At 55.3% G+C, this 21,237-nt stretch overlaps 5 protein-coding genes across 5 annotated transcripts; 3 read left to right on the plus strand and 2 right to left on the minus strand.

The window, feature by feature from the left end:
- Positions 1-1,110: 1,110 nt before the first annotated feature.
- Positions 1,111-3,213, minus strand: JN550_004172 (uncharacterized protein; the record flags this gene model as incomplete). Its single annotated transcript, XM_049315658.1, has 4 exons — positions 1,111-2,653; positions 2,718-2,955; positions 3,025-3,093; positions 3,180-3,213. 4 exons carry the CDS (start codon positions 3,211-3,213, stop codon positions 1,111-1,113), a joined length of 1,884 nt encoding a protein of 627 aa, XP_049173710.1.
- Positions 3,214-5,615: 2,402 nt separating this feature from the next.
- Positions 5,616-6,291, plus strand: JN550_004173 (uncharacterized protein; the record flags this gene model as incomplete). The annotated part of the gene is made up of 2 exons (XM_049315659.1): positions 5,616-6,140; positions 6,199-6,291. 2 exons carry the CDS (start codon positions 5,616-5,618, stop codon positions 6,289-6,291), a joined length of 618 nt encoding a protein of 205 aa, XP_049173711.1.
- Positions 6,292-7,640: 1,349 nt separating this feature from the next.
- Positions 7,641-12,826, plus strand: JN550_004174 (uncharacterized protein; the record flags this gene model as incomplete). Its single annotated transcript, XM_049315660.1, has 6 exons — positions 7,641-8,171; positions 8,720-8,820; positions 8,881-9,469; positions 9,618-10,463; positions 10,520-12,220; positions 12,278-12,826. The coding sequence occupies 6 exons, from the start codon at positions 7,641-7,643 to the stop codon at positions 12,824-12,826; spliced, it is 4,317 nt and encodes a 1,438-aa protein (XP_049173712.1).
- Positions 12,827-13,915: 1,089 nt separating this feature from the next.
- Positions 13,916-15,363, minus strand: JN550_004175 (uncharacterized protein; the record flags this gene model as incomplete). The annotated part of the gene is made up of 4 exons (XM_049315661.1): positions 13,916-14,924; positions 15,002-15,077; positions 15,154-15,203; positions 15,299-15,363. 4 exons carry the CDS (start codon positions 15,361-15,363, stop codon positions 13,916-13,918), a joined length of 1,200 nt encoding a protein of 399 aa, XP_049173713.1.
- Positions 15,364-15,765: 402 nt separating this feature from the next.
- Positions 15,766-20,937, plus strand: JN550_004176 (uncharacterized protein; the record flags this gene model as incomplete). The annotated part of the gene is made up of 6 exons (XM_049315662.1): positions 15,766-16,065; positions 16,376-16,488; positions 16,588-18,880; positions 19,177-19,264; positions 19,574-19,789; positions 20,375-20,937. 6 exons carry the CDS (start codon positions 15,766-15,768, stop codon positions 20,935-20,937), a joined length of 3,573 nt encoding a protein of 1,190 aa, XP_049173714.1.
- Between the last annotated feature and the right edge of the window lie 300 nt (positions 20,938-21,237).

Below are 21,237 nucleotides of genomic sequence, written 5' to 3' on the forward strand. Positions count from 1 at the left end.
CCATCCTAGCCTCGTCGCCTGCTCAGCCCCCAACGATAGATGTAAATGCCCTTGCAGGGTACGTTTACGACCGTGATACAAGGGGTGAGGGCGGTGGTGTTGGAGGAGGAGCGGCGCCCGGGGGGCATCCTCGCTGTGTCCTTCAGCCCATGCAGTGATTATGCGGGCTGATCCTTTCCCTTCACCGTCGCTCACTCCGATAATGACACATTCCTCTCCATGTATATCCATACATACATGCATGCATGCAAGGCCTGACTGCCTGCATTGGGGAAACTTTGATCATGGAGAAGCCCTGGCTTCCGTCAGACGACAAACGTGTGAAGGAAAAGCCTGTGCTGATTCCTCCCTCGTTGCTCGGTCGTGAGGACGGCGTTTCGTGTGATACCCAAGACGTCGAGTTGGCGGGAGTCGACACGTATACAAGTAACCGGACCCTACCAAGTCTGGAGCCGCTCCGTTTCATAGAAACATGTGCGTGGCTATTCAGGATGCCAACGATTGTGCCCAGTTCGCCCCTGACTAGGTCTCGGAATCGCAGGTCGAGAAGACCTGACATTTCAGCCCCAAACTCTGACATGAATCTTGACCCCCCACCATCATCCACAGAGTTTCTCAGCCTCAGGGGCCCAATGTAGTAGGTGTGACAGCATATATGTAGGACTTCACCGTACCGGCAATTCTTTGTTTGCCTTTGGGCTTCTGTATTATGGAAGCAGCAGCTACCTCTCGCCGAGCTGGGAGACCACGTCGCCATTCAGGGAAGGGAAGGGCCTGGATGCGGGCAGTCTATTCGTGTAACTGGAGAGTTGTGTCGTGCCAGTAGAATCAGTCGAGAGATTCTATACAGCACGGATTAACACGCACGCAGGCACGATCACACAGTCTCGGGGCATATAGAAGTTGAGGTAGAGTATCCAAATATTTGTATCATCACTGCATCCACAAAATATACTATCAATACAGAATAACGAGTTGACGCCCAGGTATTTTTAACGAAGACCCAAACTAGCCTTCAGGCTCTTGTCAACAAACAAGGCGGACCTCGGGCTGCGCTGATTCCCAAACTTTGACCGTTTACGCCGCAAGCAATGAACGATGTTTTCAGTCCTAGATCTCCAGAGTGACCTTTTGGCCCTTGACGCGTCCTATCACCTGCTGGGGTGCGTACTTGGGAATGACCTCATCATCGTGCAACATCTCAAACTCCTCGGTGGCATCTCGGCCCATGAAGTTCATGATGGCCTGAGGACCACCAGGGTGCTCCTCCAGCCAGTTGGTCAGGTCCATCACAACGCCCTTGACAACGACCCACAGGTCCTCTTTCTTGTTGTGCTTGGCGACCTCCTCCAAGGTGTACTCCTTCTCGGGAATTTCAAACTTCTTGGGGCTCTGAGGTTTGGAAGCATTCTCGGAAGACTTGCCGGCATCGGCCTTGGGGGTAGGGCCGGTAGCGCTGGTGTTACCCAGAGATGCCGACGAGCCAGAGCCATCGCTTCCCCACTCAACAGACACCTTGCCAGGCTGCGAAGGGTCGATGTGCAGAGAGATCTGGCCAACGCGAGCGGCGGCACCTGCAGCGGTGCCAGATAGGGCCTGCTGGAAGAGGTAGTTGCTTGCTGTGTCACCAGCAACACGGCCGTAGACAACACATCCAAGCAAAGACGAACCACCCAGTCGGTTGGCACCGTGGACACCACCAGCCAGTTCACCACAGGCGAACAGACCGTCGAAGGGCTTCTGTTCCTTGTTGAGTACCTGGGCCTTGTCGTTGATCTCAATACCACCCATGGTGAAGTGGAGGACGGGCTCCATCACTGCAACGTGGAAAGTGTCATTGACGTCGAGGGGCATGTTGTGGAAAAACTTCTTGCCCCAGGGGTCTTTTTGCTTGCCCTCGGCAATGGCGTTGTAGGTGGTGAAGGTCTTTTGAAGGTGGTCAGGGGAGCAGCCGATCTCCTTGGCGAGCTCCTGGCCGCTCATCTTCTTCATCAGACCACGGCCCGAGTAGTGGCGGGTGTGGAAGTCTAGGGTGTTGGAAGCCTTGGAGTTCAAGACGAGGCGGATGGGGAATTTGTTCTTCTCCTTCTCCTTCCACATCATGCCAGAGACGTAATCTCTGTGGCCGAGCTCATCGCAGAATCGGTCGCCATCTGCATTCAGAAGAAGACCACCCTCTCCACGCAGAGCCTCGGCTGCCAGGAACTTCCACTTGGATCCAGGATCCTTGGGGTCAACGAGACCTGTAGGGTGAACCTGAACCTTGTCCATGTCGATGCCGTTTCCGCCAATGGCCATCACCATCTTCTGACCATCACCAGTGGCGTGAGAGCCGTTGGTGGTAGCAAGGCCGAATGTATCAGGTCTGTGTTGCTTCAGGAGAGAGCCCTCGCCAAAGTCTGCGGCGTAGCCACCAGTAGCTAGAATAACTGGGCCCTCCACAGAGGCGCTCTCGCCATTGTACTCGTATGTGACACCGGTGACCTTGTTGCCCTCCTTGTTCAGACCGGTAACGCGGGCCTTCTTGATGATTTGAACCCGCTCCGGCTCGTTCTCGGCCAGGTCTTCCAGGCGTTGCATGAGGGCGTATGTGATGGCCATACCAGGGAACTTGGCGTCGTGACCTCTGTGCGTTCTCGGCTGAGAGTGACCACTAGCGAGCTTGTTAGAGTCTAACCTGATTTTAAGAAGGGCAATGGGATCGCTGAGCTACTTACCCAAGTCGAGAAACCAATGTGAGATCCAGGTTGAAGACATCCTGCAGCCACTCAACGGCAGCCGCGGACTTGTAGGTCAGGACTTTGATGAGATCGGGCCTCGCCTTGTCACGGGCAGACTTCAAAGTGTCATCATAGAACTGCTTTACACTGTCTGCGATTTTGTGGTCGACCTGCGTCCGGGTCAGGGCACCGTTGATACCCGAGGTTGCTTTTGTGGAGTTTCCTCCGAAGAAACCTGGGCAGGTCAGTACAGTTGCATCCTCTGTGGAAAAGGGTTCACAGGATGAGCTGGATCTCCACATACCCTGCTTATCGAGAACGACGACATTTCCACCGGCAAGGTAGACTGTATGTGCGGCACTGAGACCGGACACTGCGGGCAAGTCAGCTTTCATGTGACGGCAACGACGTAACGCAGGTGGCGTGAACTCGGCACGCGGGGACGGCAGGGAAGCTTACATCCGCCACCGACGACGATTACACGTGGTGCCATCTTGGAGGGCTGCAAAGGACAAGAAATGCGACAGAGACAGGAGACGGGGTCTGGCGACTGTCTATTGATGGCAAGAGAGAGAATGAAGAAAGAGAGAAGGGGGATGTCGGCAGACGGCTGCGATGGAGGAATGTGAGCACTTGATAATGGATTCGCGGGCGTTGCTATGGACCGAACCTAAGACGACCTTCTTTGAATTACTGGCTCGCTGATTCGTGAGCCGAGGTCTACTGGGGCCGCCTAGCAGGGGACCCGTCAGCCCATCCGAGCTCTGGGGGCTCCAGCTTTCAGAGGAGGCACAAGCACTAACCTGGCCCGAGGCGTCGCATCGGTCCCCACCACCGTCAGACTTTCAAACCTACTCGACCCGTCGAGTCGAACAATGCATTGTTCTGCCGCCCCCTTTGCATGTCGAGAACTGGCCAACTCAGGGCCTCTACGATGGGTCGAAATTGTGGCCACGATACAGTGTAGAGATATAGGTCAGAAACCCGTCTCTGCGTGGCGTGGCCCGTCTTTGTTCGTGGCTCACTTTCGCGACAACATTGCGACCAAACCTCGCCCCCATTTGGACCGAGCAGCCATGAGATCATACTACTCTACACTGCTGCTGGGGATTCTAGGGGTTAGACTGCGGGCGGATGAGTTGCCCCTAAACCTAAATAGACTAGACAATGCTTCAAATACTGGGGCTCTCACAGGGCCATCTGGAAGGCAGTATGCCACGCTTCAGGACATATTCCCGAACGCAGCGAGAAGACCAGTGTCGTGGAATCATCGCATTGTTGATGAACTGTCCGTATCTCCATGTGTTACTCCTCCCGATTGGGGTTGTTCGTTGCTGGTAAGGTGTTCGCAGGGGGCCCCTTTCGAGGCCGAGTTCTCGGACACGTTCGGCTACAATGCCGAGGCCTGGCACCGTTGGTGTCGAGACGCAGACCTCCCACGCACGCCCAGGCCGTCATGTGGAGGCGGCGAATTTCGCCGGTTTTGGTCGTGTCCAGTGCCGCCGCAGGGCGCTTCCCCCACAGAACCAACAATGGCGTCGATAGGAATCTGGGGGATGCGTCTGGGGTCCAACAGGTGCAATAGCAACTTTTTCTTTTCTTGCCCTCTGTGACAGCGCGCTTCATTCTTCTGTTTCCAGCGCGTGATCGCTTGTTGTAGCGTGTTTGTCGCAGATGTCTCATCTGCACCAATGAGTGATCGACCTTGCTGCCAGCCTACGCTGACATGTGAAAGACGGCGAACCCCAGATCTAAGTCGTCCCAAATAATGTCACGCGGGGATATGGTTGGTTTCGCGGTGTCCCCCACAACGCTGCGTGTCAGATGACCGGCCGCGAGTGCACATTCGATTCAAAGTTTTTTGTGTTTTGCATGTGAAAGCTGCCAGCATTGCCTCCTAGTCCACAGAGTCAGGGTCCGACTTGAGCAATGAATCGGGCACTAGTCATGACTTCATACTTCGTTCCTGTCGGATAGGGATAGGAATAGCATCGAAAACAACGCCACGCAACTCTTCTTAAACTGCCATTTACCCTTATACGCACCATGACTCTTGATCTAAGGTTTCAGTCTTCCATAGACTGGAGATCAACCTGCAGGCTCCCAGTTATAACCAAAGCGAGACTGACAAGCAGAAAGCGAAAGATTGACGACCTATAAACTCTTCAAGCCGAGACCGACCAGAGTTTGTCTCGAAATCACACCAATGTGTGCAGCGGCGCGATCGAACACACCACGGCGAACACCACCAGTTGACCTCTAACAAACCTACAATGAAGGTTGGGAAGACTGTACTGGACATATACATCAATTCATGGGAAGTGCACCATAGTTGCGCTTTAGAATCACACTTATAGAAGGACTAGCTGAAAACATCTGCCACTTGGACCTATACAGTGTTCATCGTAAAATAACGCCTGTGATTGATACGCAAGTAACCTACATCTATGGTAAGGACTTGGAGTCCATTGAAGCATTCATTCAGCTGAACTCAGTCTACATTCACCAGTGGGCGTTCCAAGATTTTAGAAATCAGTATCTTGCCAAGAAGTATCGACTAACTCACGGGTGGCAGTCGCACTGGTGCACCTCATATTCGGTTTCTACTAGGGTAATTAAAGGCATCTATAGTATAGCGAAAAGTATCAACTCTGTAGCGGAAGTGTTCTTTATAGCCTGGTATGTAGGCACCGGAACATCTCCAATTATTTACTGGTGGCAGTTGCGCGCGCGCACACAACAGTAGCTCCCGTGATTGTACTCTGACTAACGCGCCGATTGGTGAGACTTATGACGTCAAATCCGCCAGTAACCATCATGCAGTACGAACCACTCTGCAAGCGATAAGTCCAACCTTAGTATGAATGTTCCAAGAGCATAATTTCACATCGCAATATGAAACTGAATTATTTTGCCTGCTTCTCTACCCTAGCTGCGACAGTCTCGTCACAACTCCTCGTTCTGCCCTTCGGCCGCCACCCCGCGTCTGACGAACGACCGCTCAAGATGGATCCAGTAGGCCCAGGAGGCCCGTCGGCGCCATCGGCGCAGGGAGGCGTGATACTGTCCGATGTCATGGGCAAGGAACGGAGCGTCAACATTTTTGCGGGCTTCACACGCGATGTCGTGTCGATATCGCATCGTCTGGACGACTCGTCCCAGAACTCGACCATTCTCGCCCCGCTGAACTCAGCCATCGAGAAGCTGCCGCGCAAGCCGTGGGAGGATGCCCGAGACTACGAAACCCTAGGCACCAATGCCTATGAAGGGGGAGATGGACAAGAGAGGGCACAGCGAAACATCCGCAGGTTTGTCGAGGCGCACGTGGTCCCGAGCAGCCCGTGGCAGGAGAGGGAGAAGGTCAAGACGTTGCTGGGCGACAGGGAGGTATGGTGGGAGAGTAAAGATGGGAAGAAGCTGGTATGTGCAAGTTCCATATGGATGTATGACCGTACCTCCTGCTAACAGTGTCTGTCAGATACAACCGGATAACATCGAGGTCGACAGCGTTGCAAGTCAAGTTGGCAATGGCGAGGTCTGGATCATTCGTGGGGTTCGAAACTACTCATAGGGAACACAAGAGTCTTAAGACTGATGGTCCGATACTTCATACACCTCCAAACAAAACAAGCCAGCTCTGTGGGTATAGCTCGATCCTTGACCTACGCCGCCGATCGTTCCACCTACGCATGCACTGCCTTTCAGCACGGCACTTCCTGACATTTCGTGGAGCTGTCAAAGCTTCAAAGTTTGCCGACATAGTGCCGATTACATGTTCAACATCACGGCTATCTGTATATTCAACTAGAAGTTTATAACTAACTGGACGGCGAACCTCGAATCTGGCTCGAGCGGGCTTTCAGTGCTGACTAACTCGGGTTCATCATGGCAAAGGAGTGTAATAGTTCAGGATTCATGTTTGGCAATTCTTTAACATACTGTCAATGGGCCTATAGTGTATCTATTATGTATGGGCCTGCTGCGACAATCTCACACTATCAAGTTCCCATCTACGACTCTTCCGCCTTTACGTCCTGTGTGACAAAGATGTGACATGGCCGTGTGGACTTCAACACGTATGCGAGATCTAGGCAGCTCTCATTTAGCTGCTCAGGGATGACTAGATAATAAAGCATGATATAGAACAAGGCTGGAAATTCGCCAACAAGTTTGTGCAGAGACAAAGCAGCAGGCACAGGTTGTCATTTCTAATCTTAGCGGTGGTCACGTCCCCCAGCTGTCTGACCAAACACACAGGAGTGTCCTTGAGTAAGACTAAGGGCGGATCCAGCCTTGACACTGGCGATAACCACGATATAGCCGAAGGAGTGCGGTGCTCACGAGGGCGCAGAGACAAAGACGTGTTACATGCTCCGTCGTAACTTGCAGGCCGTAAGCGGTTAGTGAACCTTGGAACCCTCTTGCTCCCAGCCCCAGCAAGTGCGGGGTCGCTCCCGAAACGGGGTTGGCCAGCAAGGCTGGAGGTGCGCTAAGATAGGGAGCCGGAGGATAGATGATGCGGGCTTATCGCGCGCGGCTGGGATGGTGCCTGGCCCGCCGATAGAGATCGCGTCAAGACCTTGCGACAGCTTTGTGCCCCTACAATTGACCAGCTCGTCCCACCCCCATCAACTCGTTGTCTGCCCTTTCAGCGCTCCTAGAATGAAGAGCTGATGTGATGTAGAAGGCAAGTCAACCCACAACGCAAGTCTTTTCCTCCCTCGTCTGGCCTCTGCCCACTGCGAAGCTCCTGAAAAGAGCTGCCGCACACGAGACGGAGTTGCAGCGTCATCCTGGCCCAGGGACTTCTCCTGATCCAGGTGGCCTGCGTCCGCCATCAACGTCCCCAAGCCCGCCCGCGTCTGCCGATGGCCGTCACTAACTCGCTGTGCAGTAGCCAGTGCACACAACTTGAAGGCCATGAATTCGCATCCATCAGACGACATGGCGCATCGAGATCGCGACTCCGCCGAGCGACACCACCGAGACAGCCAGTACCCTGCGCCCACGGGGACACCACACCACAGCAACGCTGCCTCTTTGCCCATCCACCAGCCCGTCGCCTCGAGGCTCCCGGGCGCCATCCACAGCCCCGGCGGCCTCCTGGCGAGCCACGGCTCTGCCCCGATTCCGCTCGGCGCACCTCCAGGCGCATCCTTCCCTGGCGGTCCCGGCCCCGGCCCAGCCGAGTCGAACCGAGCCCCCCAACATAACGCCCAGAATGCGTCGAGCCAGATGTTCACGGCCATCAGCGGCCCTGGTCCGAATGCAGGCCCGCCAACTTCGTCGGCCGGATCCGCGCTCGCTCTAGGTCCTCCGTTGCAACAGGATGCTCGCCCTCCGGCCGCCCAGACGATTCCATTTAGTGGTGGCAGCGCCGGCGGTCCTGCAGGTCCCCCTGTGCCGCCCGGTGGTGGCGCACTGCAACAAGGTCAACAGCCTATTTTGAATGTAAGTCTGCGTCCAAGATCGCCTTCATCTGTTGTGCCTTGTTGCGTTACGGAAAGGAGTGGCGCGTAACGATCTCTGCATTGCACAGGATCCCCGCGATGCTCTCATGTGTTTGCGGTAACCTGTGTCAATGTGACCGTGGTCGAATTCACTTCCCGTCGTTGAATTCACGCGAGAAGTGCCACTTGCTTTCTGGCAAATACTTGATTGTCTCATTGCGAGTGTGAATGCTCTTGATTAACGAGCTCCACCTTCACTTCTGCCTCACACCTTCACAAAACTCTACACGAACCTTGACAGCGAGTCTTGCACTGCTGCAATTGCCAATTCTCTCTTCTCCTTCCACTTGCTTCCCCTTCTGTTCTTTGCTATGGCCGTCATCAGATTTACTGGGAGGCCAGATCATCCTGCCTATAATCTCTCGTATTTTGAGAAGAGCCTGATATTCAAGTTTGGGCCAGATGACAATCGCCAAGTAATTTTTTTTTTTTTTTGCAGATGCTCTTGCTCATTGTTTGTTCAAAACGCTGACCGATTGTTCTCTACAGGATGCTCTCAGCTATCTCGATCAGGTCAAGGTCCAGTTTGCAGATCAACCAGATGTCTACAATAGGTTCCTCGATATTATGAAAGATTTCAAGAGCCAGACGTAAGTCCGCACCACACGCGTCGTTCAAGCAGTCTGAGATTGTCCTGACACTTTCTGTAGAATCGACACCCCAGGAGTAATCAAGCGTGTCTCCGAGCTCTTCGCGGGCCATCCCAACCTGATCCAAGGTTTCAACACGTTCCTGCCACCCGGATACAGGATTGAGTGTGGTGAAGGCAACCCCAGCCACATTCGCGTTACTACACCGATGGGCACCACCCTACAGCCAATCACGGCAGGGAAGTTCAACTTCGTCGACGGGAGTCAGAACCAGCCGGCATCGGGAGCCAACTTCTTCAACAACCGCACCAGCAACTGGCAACAACAGCAATCGCAGCCGCAGACCAGCATCGAAAGCCCCGAGGCCCAGTTCAGTGCGCCTGCCACAAGTGGTGCTGGCATCTTTAGCCAAGGTCAAGGTGCTGCCCAGAACGCTCCGTTTGACGGTCCTGGTTCTGCTCAGCAACAACGGGGAACTTCGCAGGTTCCCAATTCGACGACGCCAAACGCTGCAGGTACACGCAACGCCCTTACCCCCACGCCCGGCGCTCAGGGTGCTGCGAACGGTGCCAACGTCCAGAACGCCGGCATGGAGAAACGTGGCCCGGTCGAGTTCAACCATGCTATTAGCTATGTGAACAAGATAAAGGTGAGATCCCGCATGCAGAATGTGCAAACCCTTCAACAGCACTTGGCACATTACCGCTCCCATTGACTGTCGAAGCCGGGGCGCATTGGCTTGATTGTGGTCCGGAACTTGTTGGGAAGAGCAGCGCGCTAACGTCTACACGGTGCAGAATCGATTCCAGGACAAGCCCGAGATATACAAACAGTTCTTAGAAATACTGCAGACATACCAACGAGAGCAGAAACCCATCCAAGACGTCTATGCTCAGGTTACGAGCCTGTTCAACGCTGCTCCCGACCTTCTCGAAGACTTCAAGCAGTTCCTCCCCGAATCGGCAGCATCAAATAACAAGAGCGGGCCGCCGCGACCTGAAGACGCCGTGGGTTTGAATAGTCTCGTACAGTCCACGCCGCAGCCTAGCCACACGGTGAGGGACGGTCAGAAGATGCCTCCAGTGGGTAACTTTGCTCCGCCCAGTGCCACCAAAGATACCAAGAAGCGCCCTCGCAATGAGAAGGCTACGCCGGTAGCAGCACCTATCATGGCAGACAGCCTTGGACCTGGTGGACAACGCGCCATCCCTGGGGTCTCCAGTACCAGCAAGAGACCAAAGCTCGCGCATAAGCCGTTGGCAGCAGACGTACCATCAATTGAGCCAACCTTGACGCCAGTGATGCCTGAACCTCTTCCTCCGGCCCCAGATAACCAGTGCTCCTCCGAGGAGCTGGGCTTCTTCGAGAAGGTCAAGAAGCACATCGGTAACAGAGCAACCATGGTGGAGTTCCTTAAGCTCTGCAACATGTACTCGCAAAACCTCATCGATAGGGACAGTGTGGTTCACAAGGCAAGCCAGTTCATTGGTGGTAACCCTGAGCTACTGAAATGGTTCAAGGAGTTCATGGGCTACGAAGGCTACGACGAAAACATTGAGAACCGACCCCGGCCTCCGAGCGAGAAGGTATCGCTGAGCAATTGCCGCAGTGTTGGGCCTAGCTACCGTCTTCTGCCGAGAAAGGTGTGTAATAATCCCAAGGTGAATATCAAATGACGAGAATTGACATCCAGAAACAGGAGAAGTTGAAGCCTTGCAGTGGTCGCGACGAGATGTGCAACGCTGTGCTCAACGACGAATGGGCTTCGCATCCGACCTGGGCTTCCGAAGACTCGGGCTTTGTAGCACATCGCAAGAACGCCTTCGAAGAAGGTCTCCATCGAATCGAGGAAGAGCGCCATGACTACGACTTTAATATCGAGGCCAATGTTAAGTGCATTCAGCTGCTGGAACCCATCGCACAGCAGATGCTCAATATGACAGCTCAGGAGCGTGATTCCTTTGTGATGCCTCCGGGTTTGGGTGGTCCGAGCACCTCGATTTATAGACGGGTCCTGAAGAAGATTTACGGTATCGAGAAGGGTGCTGAAGTGGTCAACGACATGTTTGAGCACCCCTTCGCTGTTGTGCCTGTGGTTCTTGCTCGTCTGAAGCAGAAGGATGAGGAATGGCGATTTACGCAACGCGAGTGGGAGAAGGTCTGGCAAGCCCAGACCGAAATCATGCACCTGAAGAGTCTGGATCACATGGGCATCCAGGTCAAGCAGAACGACAAGAGGAACCTCTCGGCAAAGCACTTGATCGATGTTATCAAGACCAAGCACGAGGAGCAGCGACGTATGCGCTCCGTCAAGGCCAAGGTGCCCCGCTTCCAGTTCTCGCATGAACTCGGTGACCAAGAGGTCATTCTGGACCTACTCCGCTTCATGGTACTCTATGGCATGAACAACGGCCATCACAGTACATCTGAGAAGGAAAGGATTGTCGACTTCTTCGAAACCTTCATTCCTCAGTTCTTCGAGCTTCCTGAGGACAAGGTCCAAGACCGCCTTCGTGACATTGACAGAGAGTCTGCGGAAGAGGACGTCGAGGAGCAGCTCCCGGCCGAGTTGACTAATGGCCGCTCTCGCCGCAATGGCAAGAAGTCCGACCTTCTGCGAGGCGTTCTTGATCCTGGCCGCAATGGCACCAAGAGTCGTAAGGAGAAGGAAGGCAGCACTGCCTCTGGTAGCAAGGAGAGCACGCCTGACACCGGTTCCGGCAACGAGGAAGAGATGGCCGATGCTCCCGATGAGCCAGTCGCCTCCGAGACGTCCAATGAACGTTGGCTTCCCATCGTGCCTCGCGCGACGGTAGTGAAGGGAGCTAACCCCTTACTGGACTCTGAGGGCGAGTTGAAGGCGGATGGCTTCTTCCCTCGTCCTTGGTACCACTTCTTCTGCAACCAGACCATTTACGTGTTCTTCACCATTTTCTCAACCCTCTACAAGCGTCTCAAAGCAGCGAAAGAGAGCCAAGACAGTGTTTTGGAACAGATTATACGGTCTGAGAACAAGAAGCCTGCCAAGCAACTCGGCATTGCCATCAACGAGATCAACTACTTCGATAAGAACGACACCGCTTCGTTCTGGCCCAAGACAGTTGAGCTCATCGAAGACTATATCATGGGCGAGATCGACGACAACCGTTACCAAGAAGTCCTACGTCACTACTACCTCAAGAAGGGATGGACGCTATACACTGTCCAGGACCTCCTCAAGACGCTCTGCCGGCTGTCACTTGTCTGCACGAGTACCGACTCCAAGGAGAAGACGCCAGACTTGATCAGCCAATTCCTGAACAGCCGGGCTCAAGAGGAGACGAGCTACCAGACTGAGATTAGTGCACGCACTTTTGCACAGAAGTGCGTCAAAGATGGCGACATGTTCTTGATCTGCTGGGTAAGTGACACGCGGGTTCAATTTATTGCAAATCTTGCTGACCTTTACTTTACACAGTTCCCCAACAAGAGCGAGGCAACTGTTCGCTGGTTGCAACGTGATGAGACTACCTTCCACATGGATGAGATGGAGCTCCGTGAACGATGGCAATACTACATCTCTTCCTTCATGCGCGTGGAACCTACGGAAGGAGTTCCCCGTTCACGCCTCCAGAAGTCGGTTCTGGCTCGCAATCTCCCATCCAGCGACGTTGATTCGGACGACGGCAATGTTCCCAAACCGCTGCAATTCGAGGAGAATCTGGTCTTGAGGATATGCCTGAATTCGAACAAGATCGTCTGGGAGGAGGGCACTTCAGAGTATTTCATATACAACACTGTACCTGAACTCCCCGAGGAGAAGGCGGCTGCCGACGAACGCATGTCCGCTCTCCATGAGCACCGCGACCAACGATTCAAGGAGAAGTTCGTTATGAACAGCCCTTGGATGCGCAACGTCAACCAGGACGAGGTGCAGAAGGCCAATGAGAAATACCAGAATTGGCTCAAGGACGGAGTGGCGCCGACGTCGAGCGTCCGGGATGACGAGATGGAGGATGTCGAGTAGATGTCTAGTGCGTCTCACTCCTTCTCGCTGTTTTGGTTCCGCATAGGCTTTAGTTGATTTCTTCTCGTCTTTCAGTTGCGTACCACAACAGTAGCCCTGTATGTGGGAAATTGGTAGAAAGGCATTGCGTACGGAGTTGGTGGCGTCACATGAAGGTGGAAAAGTCCCTGTACGTCATTGTACAAGGAGCAGGAGGGGGTTTCTTCGGTCCTCGGGGGCACGATGGAATGTCTGTTGCTTAGACGCCCATGTCTTCTCAAGGAGGGGAGGATTTCTTTCCCATTTGATCATGTTTTCCTTTTTGTTTCTAGCTGTCGACTGCTCGAGCGGGACGAGGTGGCATAATCACGCGGTTGCACTCTGTGGATCACCGTGCTTCTATGATGGCAGGGGGAGGCGCAGCACAGCAACAGGGCGCTTTATTTGATATTTCACTATTGCATGTACAGATAGGCAAACATCAGACACGATTCCAGACTCATTTTCTTCGCAGTCGTGTACGCTTTTCTTCGGCAGCTGATGTCCAGGTCGTGACGATTTTCCTTTATCAATGTAACCCCCTAGGAATAGTTGAGAATTTCGGCACACCGAGTGTATTGACTTGTCCCGTGTAGACAGCCTTGGTATGGAAGTTCCCAAGTCAATGGAACAGAAGTAGCCACCTCACCGCCAATTCCTACTATGATGTACAGCTACTCTCGCAACATTAGCCGTACTATATATTGGTCACACTAGTTTTTGAGAAGCCGGCACGGTGCTGGTGCCATCGGATTAATCTGCAGGGGACCAGTGCCAGGCGCATCTGGGACAATATTCACAAAGTTTTAAAGAAATAAGGGAAGCCAATAGGTAGTTAGTTTATAGTCTTCGAATTATTAGGTACGCTCTTATCTGGAGCAAAACTAGCCTGGTTTGTGTGGTTCATGTGTAGTCGTAACTCGCTTTATCATGTCAAACGCCGTCACTCTTTTTGTATTCCCCAGCCAAGTGGTCTAGCGGTCTCGGATTCTACGGGCATGTGCTGCCCCGTCCCGTCCCGTCTTGTCGGTTCTCGTGCTTCGTCTAGAGTCTTGCACCGCCGCCATGGAGCTATTGCAGGCTCTCGATGACGATGGCGCTGGCGCCGCCACCGCCGTTGCAGATACCGGCGACGCCGATCTTGGCCTTCTTCTCGCGCAGCACCGTCGTCAGGGTGGTGACGATACGGGCGCCAGAGCAGCCGAGCGGGTGGCCGATGGCGACCGAGCCGCCAAAGACGTTGACGACGTCCGAGGACAGGTTCAGCAGCTTCATGTTGGCGAGGGCGACGACGGAGAACGCCTCGTTGATCTCGTAGAAGTCGACGTCCTTCTCAGTGATGCCGGCGTGCTTGATGGCCTTGGGGATGGCCAGGGCGGGCGCCGTGGTGAAGCGCTCGGGCTCGCGGGCGGCGTCGCCCCAGCCCAGGATCTTGGCGATGGGCTTGACGCCCAGCTCCTTGACCTTGGCCTCGGACATGAGCACGACGGCCGAGGCACCGTCGTTCAGGGGCGCGGCGTTGGCGGCGGTGACGGTGCCGTTCTGGGGCTTGAAGACGGGGCGAACCGTCTTGAGCTTCTCCGCGTTCAGGTTCTTGGCCTCCTCGTCGGTGGTGATCTTGACGGCGGGCTTGCCGCGGCCGCCGCTGACCTCGACGGGGACGATCTCGGTGTTGAAGATGCCGGCCTCGGTGGCCTTCTGGGCGCGGGTGTAGGTCTCGATGGCGTAGGCGTCCTGGGCGGCACGGTCGATGCCGTGGTCGTCGGAGCAGAGCTCGGCGGCCAGGCCCATGTGCTCCTTCTTGTAGGCGTCGGTCAGGCCGTCCTTCAGCATGCCGTCGACGATGGTCTGGTCGCCGAACTTGGCGCCGGACCGCATGGTGGGCAGGTAGTGGGGGGCGTTGGACATGGACTCGGTGCCGCCGGCGACGACAATGGAGGCGTTTCCGGTGATGATGGTCTGGGCGCCCAGGATGATGGCCTTCATGCCCGAGGCGCAGACCTTGTTGACGCCGGTGCAGACGACAGTGTCCTTGAGGCCGGCGCCGATGGCACACTGGCGGGCAGGGGCTTGACCCAGGCTGGAGACCGGGGGGTGGTATAAGTCAGTCGCTGGAGCAAGGAGACTAATGCGACGGCCGTGGTTGATGGCACCTACTTTGCGGAGAGGACATTGCCGTAGAAGACCTCCTCGACATCCTCGGGCTTGATCTCGGGCACACGCTCAACGGCAGCTGCATGATGGGCTGTATGTCAGTCGCTGGTCCGGTTTCCACAGGCGCGAATCCGGTGCTGATGACATGCACGTACCCTTGATGGCGGTAGAACCCAGCTGGATGGCGCTGAGGCTGGAGAGCGAACTGGGGCAGATATGTTAGCGACGCGGCGGGCACGACCAGCGAGGCCTCAAGTCCATGGTGAGGAGCCTCGTCCCGGGGGAGAGCAGGCAACGTACCCCAGGAAGGAGCCGACAGGCGTCCGGGCAGCGGAGACGATATAGACGGGGGGAAGACCAGACATGTTGGCGGTAGACAGGCGATCAGGTTCGATGGAGGTGGGAGACCGCACTATACAGGTGTGGAAAGTAAAGGGAAGGGCAGTCGCCGGTCGGAAAAATGACTTGCTCGATATTGTTGAGTCGGGCTCCAAGGTCGGATCCCCTATTTCACCAACTAGTAGTAATGAGAATAAAATATCGGCTGCCCCTCTATCTGGGCTCGTCTGCTTTGCGGGCTGCCCCTCACCTCACCGCCCCCCCTGGCGCCCGTGGACCAAAGCAGCAGAAGAGCTAGCTTAGCTTATCCATCCATCCATCCTCGGGCTACCATCCACCACCATCCCTAGGTACAGTACCAACGAACGTACTGAACGTACCATGCAAACTTCGAGGTACCCGTAAGCTGACGGGGGGTTCCAGGCGATATGGCTGGCCAGTCGGTCAGTTTTGAAGTAATTGCCCGTCTGATCCTCGAACCCGTCTACACACGAAGTGGCCGACGGGGACTCGGTATTCCCATCGCGGCACGCAATTGGGTGTCCGCAACCGAGACCCAGCTCTCAGTCCCTGCCTGCATGCCCGTTCATCTCTTGATGCCCCATTCCATGTGTGCAGAGGCTGCAGAGGGAGACGCTCCCGGTGCCGCGGGTGGAAGCCCTCAGGCCATCCATGTCGGCGACTTTATCCACCTGGATGCCTGCATTAGCGGTGCGCATTTTATGGAGGTCTCGCAGTAGCACAGGGTTGACAGGCGTGTAAACGCAGGTTGGTTGGCACCCAGGTAGGGGTCCGGGAGGTTTCCATGGCGGTGGGCGGGGGACTGGCGCGCTGGCGGGCTACAGTAGGTACCACCGGGGCATGGTGGGGCTTATCGCACCGCCGCAGCCGTTGATCGGACAGTGTCCAGGCACCGCCAGCCTCGCTTCCAGGGGCCCAATTATCGGCCCCCATTCGGGCCACCGCCACAGCCTCCAGCCACGAGCCAGCTGCAGCCTTGTCGCAGCTTTGGCAACTTTTTTGAGAGCTTCGCTCTAGTCGCGTCGCCCGCTGTACGACAAGCAGCAGCGCATCTGCTGCCTCGAGTTCAAACCCACCTCCGACTCAGCGATACCCTCGACACCAGCAGCCATGGATGACCTCTATGATGAGTAAGTTGGAGTCTGTCCCGTCATGAGAAACCAGAGGGGAACAGATATTGGTAAGGCGAAGAACAAGTAGGCTGACGTCGCAACTCTTCCTCCAAACAGGTTCGGCAATTTTATTGGCGAGGAGGCCGACGCATCTGAGGAAGAGTCCGAGCATGGCCTGGACGCCGGCGCCTACGTCTACGATGACGACCAGTCCGAGGCGGCCCACGAGGCCACCGGCCAGGAGCTGATGGAGGTCGACGAGGACGGGCCCTCCAACGCCGTCATCCTGCACGAGGACAAGCAGTACTACCCGACCGCCCAGCAGGTCTACGGCGAGGATGTCGAGACCATGGTGCAGGAGGAGGATGCCCAGCCGCTCACGCAGCCCATCATCGCCCCGCCCGACACGCGCAAGTTCACCATCCAGGAGGCCGACCTGCCCCCCGTCTTCTACGACCGCGGCTTCATGACCGACCTCATGAACTACCCCGACCAGATTCGCAACATCGCCTTCGCCGGCCACCTGCACCACGGCAAGACCTCCTTCATGGACATGCTGGTCATGGAGACCCACGACATCGCAGAGAGGCTGGAGAAGCGCACCGGAAAGAAGCGGGACCAGCAGTTGCGCTACACCGATGTGTCCTTCCTCGAGCGCGAGAGGGGCGTCTCCGTCAAGACCGCCCCCATGAGCCTGGTGCTGCAGAGCACAAAGGGGAAGTCGCACTTGTTCAACATCCTCGACACTCCCGGCCACGTCAACTTTGTCGACGAGGTAGCCGCGTCCTTGCGCCTGGTCGACGGTGTGGCGCTGGTCGTGGATGTCGTCGAGGGTGTGCAGGTCAACACCGAGCAGATCATCAAGCACGCCGTACTCGAGGACATCCCCCTGACCCTCATCGTCAACAAGCTGGACCGCTTAATACTGGAGCTGCGCCTGCCGCCCAACGATGCCTACTTCAAGCTCAAGCACGTCATTGAGGAGGTAAACACCATCATCGAAAACACCGTTCCAGGCTCCGGGGAGAAGAGGCGGTTGAGCCCCGAAAAGGGCAACGTCCTCTTTGCGTGTACCGAGATGGGCTGGTGCTTCACCCTTCAGTCCTTTGCCAAGATGTACGCCGACAGCTTCCCCGGCGTGAACACGGATGAGTTTGCCAAGCGTCTATGGGGTGACGTATATTTCAACCCCGGAAAGCGAACGTTTAGCCGGAAGCCTCTGCCTGGCGAAGACCGCGCGAAGCGATCTTTTGTCAACTTCATCATGGAGCCCATCTACAAAGTCTTCTCACACTCGATCAGCCAGAGTCCCGAGGACCTGAAGGAGACGTTGGCGACTCTCGGCATCACCCTCAAGCCGTCTCAGTACAAGACCGACGCAAAGGTAATATTGAAACTGGTCTGCGAACAATTCTTTGGTCCCTCTTCCGGTTTCGTAGACATGATCATTCAGCACATACCCTCGCCAGTCGAGGGCGCTCAGCACAAGCTGGAGCACTACTATACCGGCCCGCTCGACACAAAGGTGGCAGAGGCCATGAAGAATTGCGACCAAGAGGGACCGCTGGTCGTTCACGTTACCAAGTTGTTCAGCGCCGCGGACGGCAAGAGTTTCTCCTCGTTCGGCAGGGTCATGAGTGGCATTGCGCGACCAGGCATGCAAGTTCGAGTCCTTGGCGAGGGTTATTCTATCGACGACGAAGAGGACATGGTCATGGCCACCATCTCGGGAGTCAGCGTTGCGGAAACGAGATACAGCATACCAACAGATGGTATACCAGCTGGAAATTGGGCTCTCCTCGCCGGCATTGATAATTCAATAGTCAAGACTGCGACCATTATGCCGCCTAAACTCGAGGACGACGAGGATGCATACATCTTCCAGCCAATAGCACATTTCACCGAGTCGGTTCTAAAAGTGGCTGTCGAGCCCATAAATCCGTCCGAGTTACCCAAGATGCTCGATGGCTTACGAAAGGTCAACAAGAGCTACCCCTTAATCACTACAAAGGTCGAAGAATCAGGCGAGCACATCATGTTGGGCACGGGCGAGCTCTACATGGACTGTGTTCTACACGACCTACGGAGGGTGTTTGCAGACATGGAGATCAAAGTGTCCGATCCCGTTACCCGGTTTTGCGAGACGGTCGACGAAGTGTCGGCTACCAAGTGCTACGCCATCACGCCCAACAAGAAGAACAAGCTCACCATGGTGGCTGAGCCACTGGATGATGGCATTGCGGAGGATATCGAGAGCGGCCGAGTCAAGATGCGAGACGGCACGCGAAAAGTCGCCAAGTTCTTTGAGGACAAGTACGGATGGGATCTACTCGCTGCAAGAAGCATCTGGGCGTTCGGACCAGATGAGATGGGCCCCAACATACTGCAGGACGACACACTTCCATCAGAGGTACGTTTGAGACCACTGCACATCTCTCACTTTCATCATCATCATCCCAGCATACCTAACTCCGCTCCCTCCCTACCCCCCTCCCTCCCGCTGCGTGTTTCAAGAACTTCTATATACCTGAGTGGCAGCTCTCATTGTTTGACGGCGTGAAGATCTCCGAGCGCGTGGCAACATGTGACCTGATGCGGCAACTGTTCCGTTGCCGGCTCGGTATTGTTTTCAGCCTCACAAGCTATCATCGCAACTCATTTTGGTGGTGTACTATACTAGGCGGTGGGACCTAACGCGTTTGGCAGGTCGATAAGAGCCTTCTCAAGACGGTTCGAGAGACTATACGCCAAGGATTCAGCTGGGCAGCCCGCGAAGGCCCATTATGCGAAGAGCGTAAGTGCATTTTCTACCTGTTTTATTTTCCCCAACAATTCTCTCGGGTTCGTCATCATCACCTGCCTTGCCATGGCCCCCGGCACGTCACTTTGCTTTGTCATGTCCCTCATCTAGCACTTTATTCCCTTCCTACTTCCGTGGTGCCTTGATAGTCAAGGTTGCCTGTCGCCCCGTTTGAGAGTTATCTGGACTATCTGAGAGAATCGGCCGAGAGGGTTGTGGGTGAGCCTTCCCCGGCACCCAAACCCACCAGAAGCGCCAATGTAACTCGAGATTGCGTCTTGATATCGCCTTCTTACAGGGCAGCCTGGAGGAGAGACAGGGGCCTCGGCAAGACCACGACACCCATGCCCTCAAGTCATGACCAGGCTATAATCCATGCTCGAACACCAGCACATGCCCCAGTGCAGTGGAGACCACCTGCCCCTCCCTCCCTCTGGCACGCGCGACAGTCTTCACTCCTGCATATCATTGCCATGTGGCTATCTTTGCATTGTCTGGTCTGGACGTACTCTCGTCACGGTAAGTACCGTGAGGAATAACGGTACGGCTCTCACTACAATCACCGGGCTATGGTGTCATGGTTTGACCACCGGCACATGCTGGGGCAAGGCTGGCGCGTAAATCTCCCCAAGCTCCACGTTCCCGAATCCCCCTGCTGCCATTGGATACGTAACCCTGGTCCCGAAGTTCACGGTATCGAACACCCTGAGTCTCGCCCAACAGTAAAATCCGCTGAGTGTTCGGCAAGCGGGCCTAGGAGTTCGTCCGGCCCAGTCTTGGCGTTGTGGCATCTGCTTCCCTACCGCGACGTCAACTTTACCTGTTTGCCTGTTTGGGAACCATCTGCATCAGCAAGCTCGCACCAGTTTCGATGAGCAGAAGCAAGCACAGTCATACGGATCTGTTGCTTCAGATGTCATGGCGAGACTACGTCGCTTGTAGCTTCATTTCCCATATCGCAATCGTCGTCATCGTTCCACTTGCTGCCTACACGAGCCTACGGGCCACGCATCATGCATTATACTACGAACACCTACTGCGTCATGCCTGTATAGCTTGTATGCACTGAGATAAAAGCATTGTACTGACATGTACCTACTACAGCCATCCGCAATACCAAGTTCCGCATCATGGATGCCAGTCTAGCCAACGAGGCCATTTTCCGTGGCGGTGGGCAGATCATTCCCACGGCCCGCCGCACGTGCTATAGCTCGTTCCTGATGGCGTCCCCTCGCCTCATGGAACCCCTCTATTCTTGCTCCATGACAGGACCTCAGGACGCGGTTCCGGTTCTGTACAACGTCCTCTCCCGTCGCCGTGGCCACGTGCTCCTCGACGGCCCGGTGGCTGGCACGCCGTTGTACCGCGTACAAGGCCTGCTACCCGTGATTGACTCATTCGGCTTCGAGACTGATGTACGGATACAGACCCAGGGGCAGGCAAGTGTAAGTCTGGTCTTCGACAAGTGGCAGAAGGTCCCTGGCGACCCACTGGACAAAGACGTGATCTTACGGCCTCTCCAAGCTGCTGACGCGCAAGCTACGGCACGTGACTTCGTCCTCAAGACCAGGCGGAGAAAAGGACTGAGCGAGGATGTAAGCGTGGCAAAGTTCCTGGAGCCCGAATTCTATCAGAGCCTGATCGAAAGCGGTGCTCTGGAGACGTAGTGCAGCATGTAATTAGGGTTTACTTGTGTGGACATAGGGGTCCGAGGAGTTCTGAGGGGCCTGCTACAAAATCATCCGGCGTAATGGGCTCTAGAGAGCACTGTCTGGCGTACAAGGCTGTTCAAACGAGCACATATATGTGCACTGCTATAAGTGTGGGAAACGATAATTTCTACATCTCGCCTGTCTTGATTTGTCCGCATGCGAGATAGATTCGCGGTCACACCAACGATCGGCCCGCGAGGCGGGAAATCGGGTAGCCCATCCGCCATTCGCGTCATGTATGTATGTACAGTAGTG

This window comes from Neoarthrinium moseri (genome assembly GCF_022829205.1).
Source record: "Neoarthrinium moseri strain CBS 164.80 chromosome Unknown scaffold11_Wmoseri_CBS_16480, whole genome shotgun sequence".
Classification (NCBI taxonomy): domain Eukaryota; kingdom Fungi; phylum Ascomycota; class Sordariomycetes; order Amphisphaeriales; family Apiosporaceae; genus Neoarthrinium; species Neoarthrinium moseri.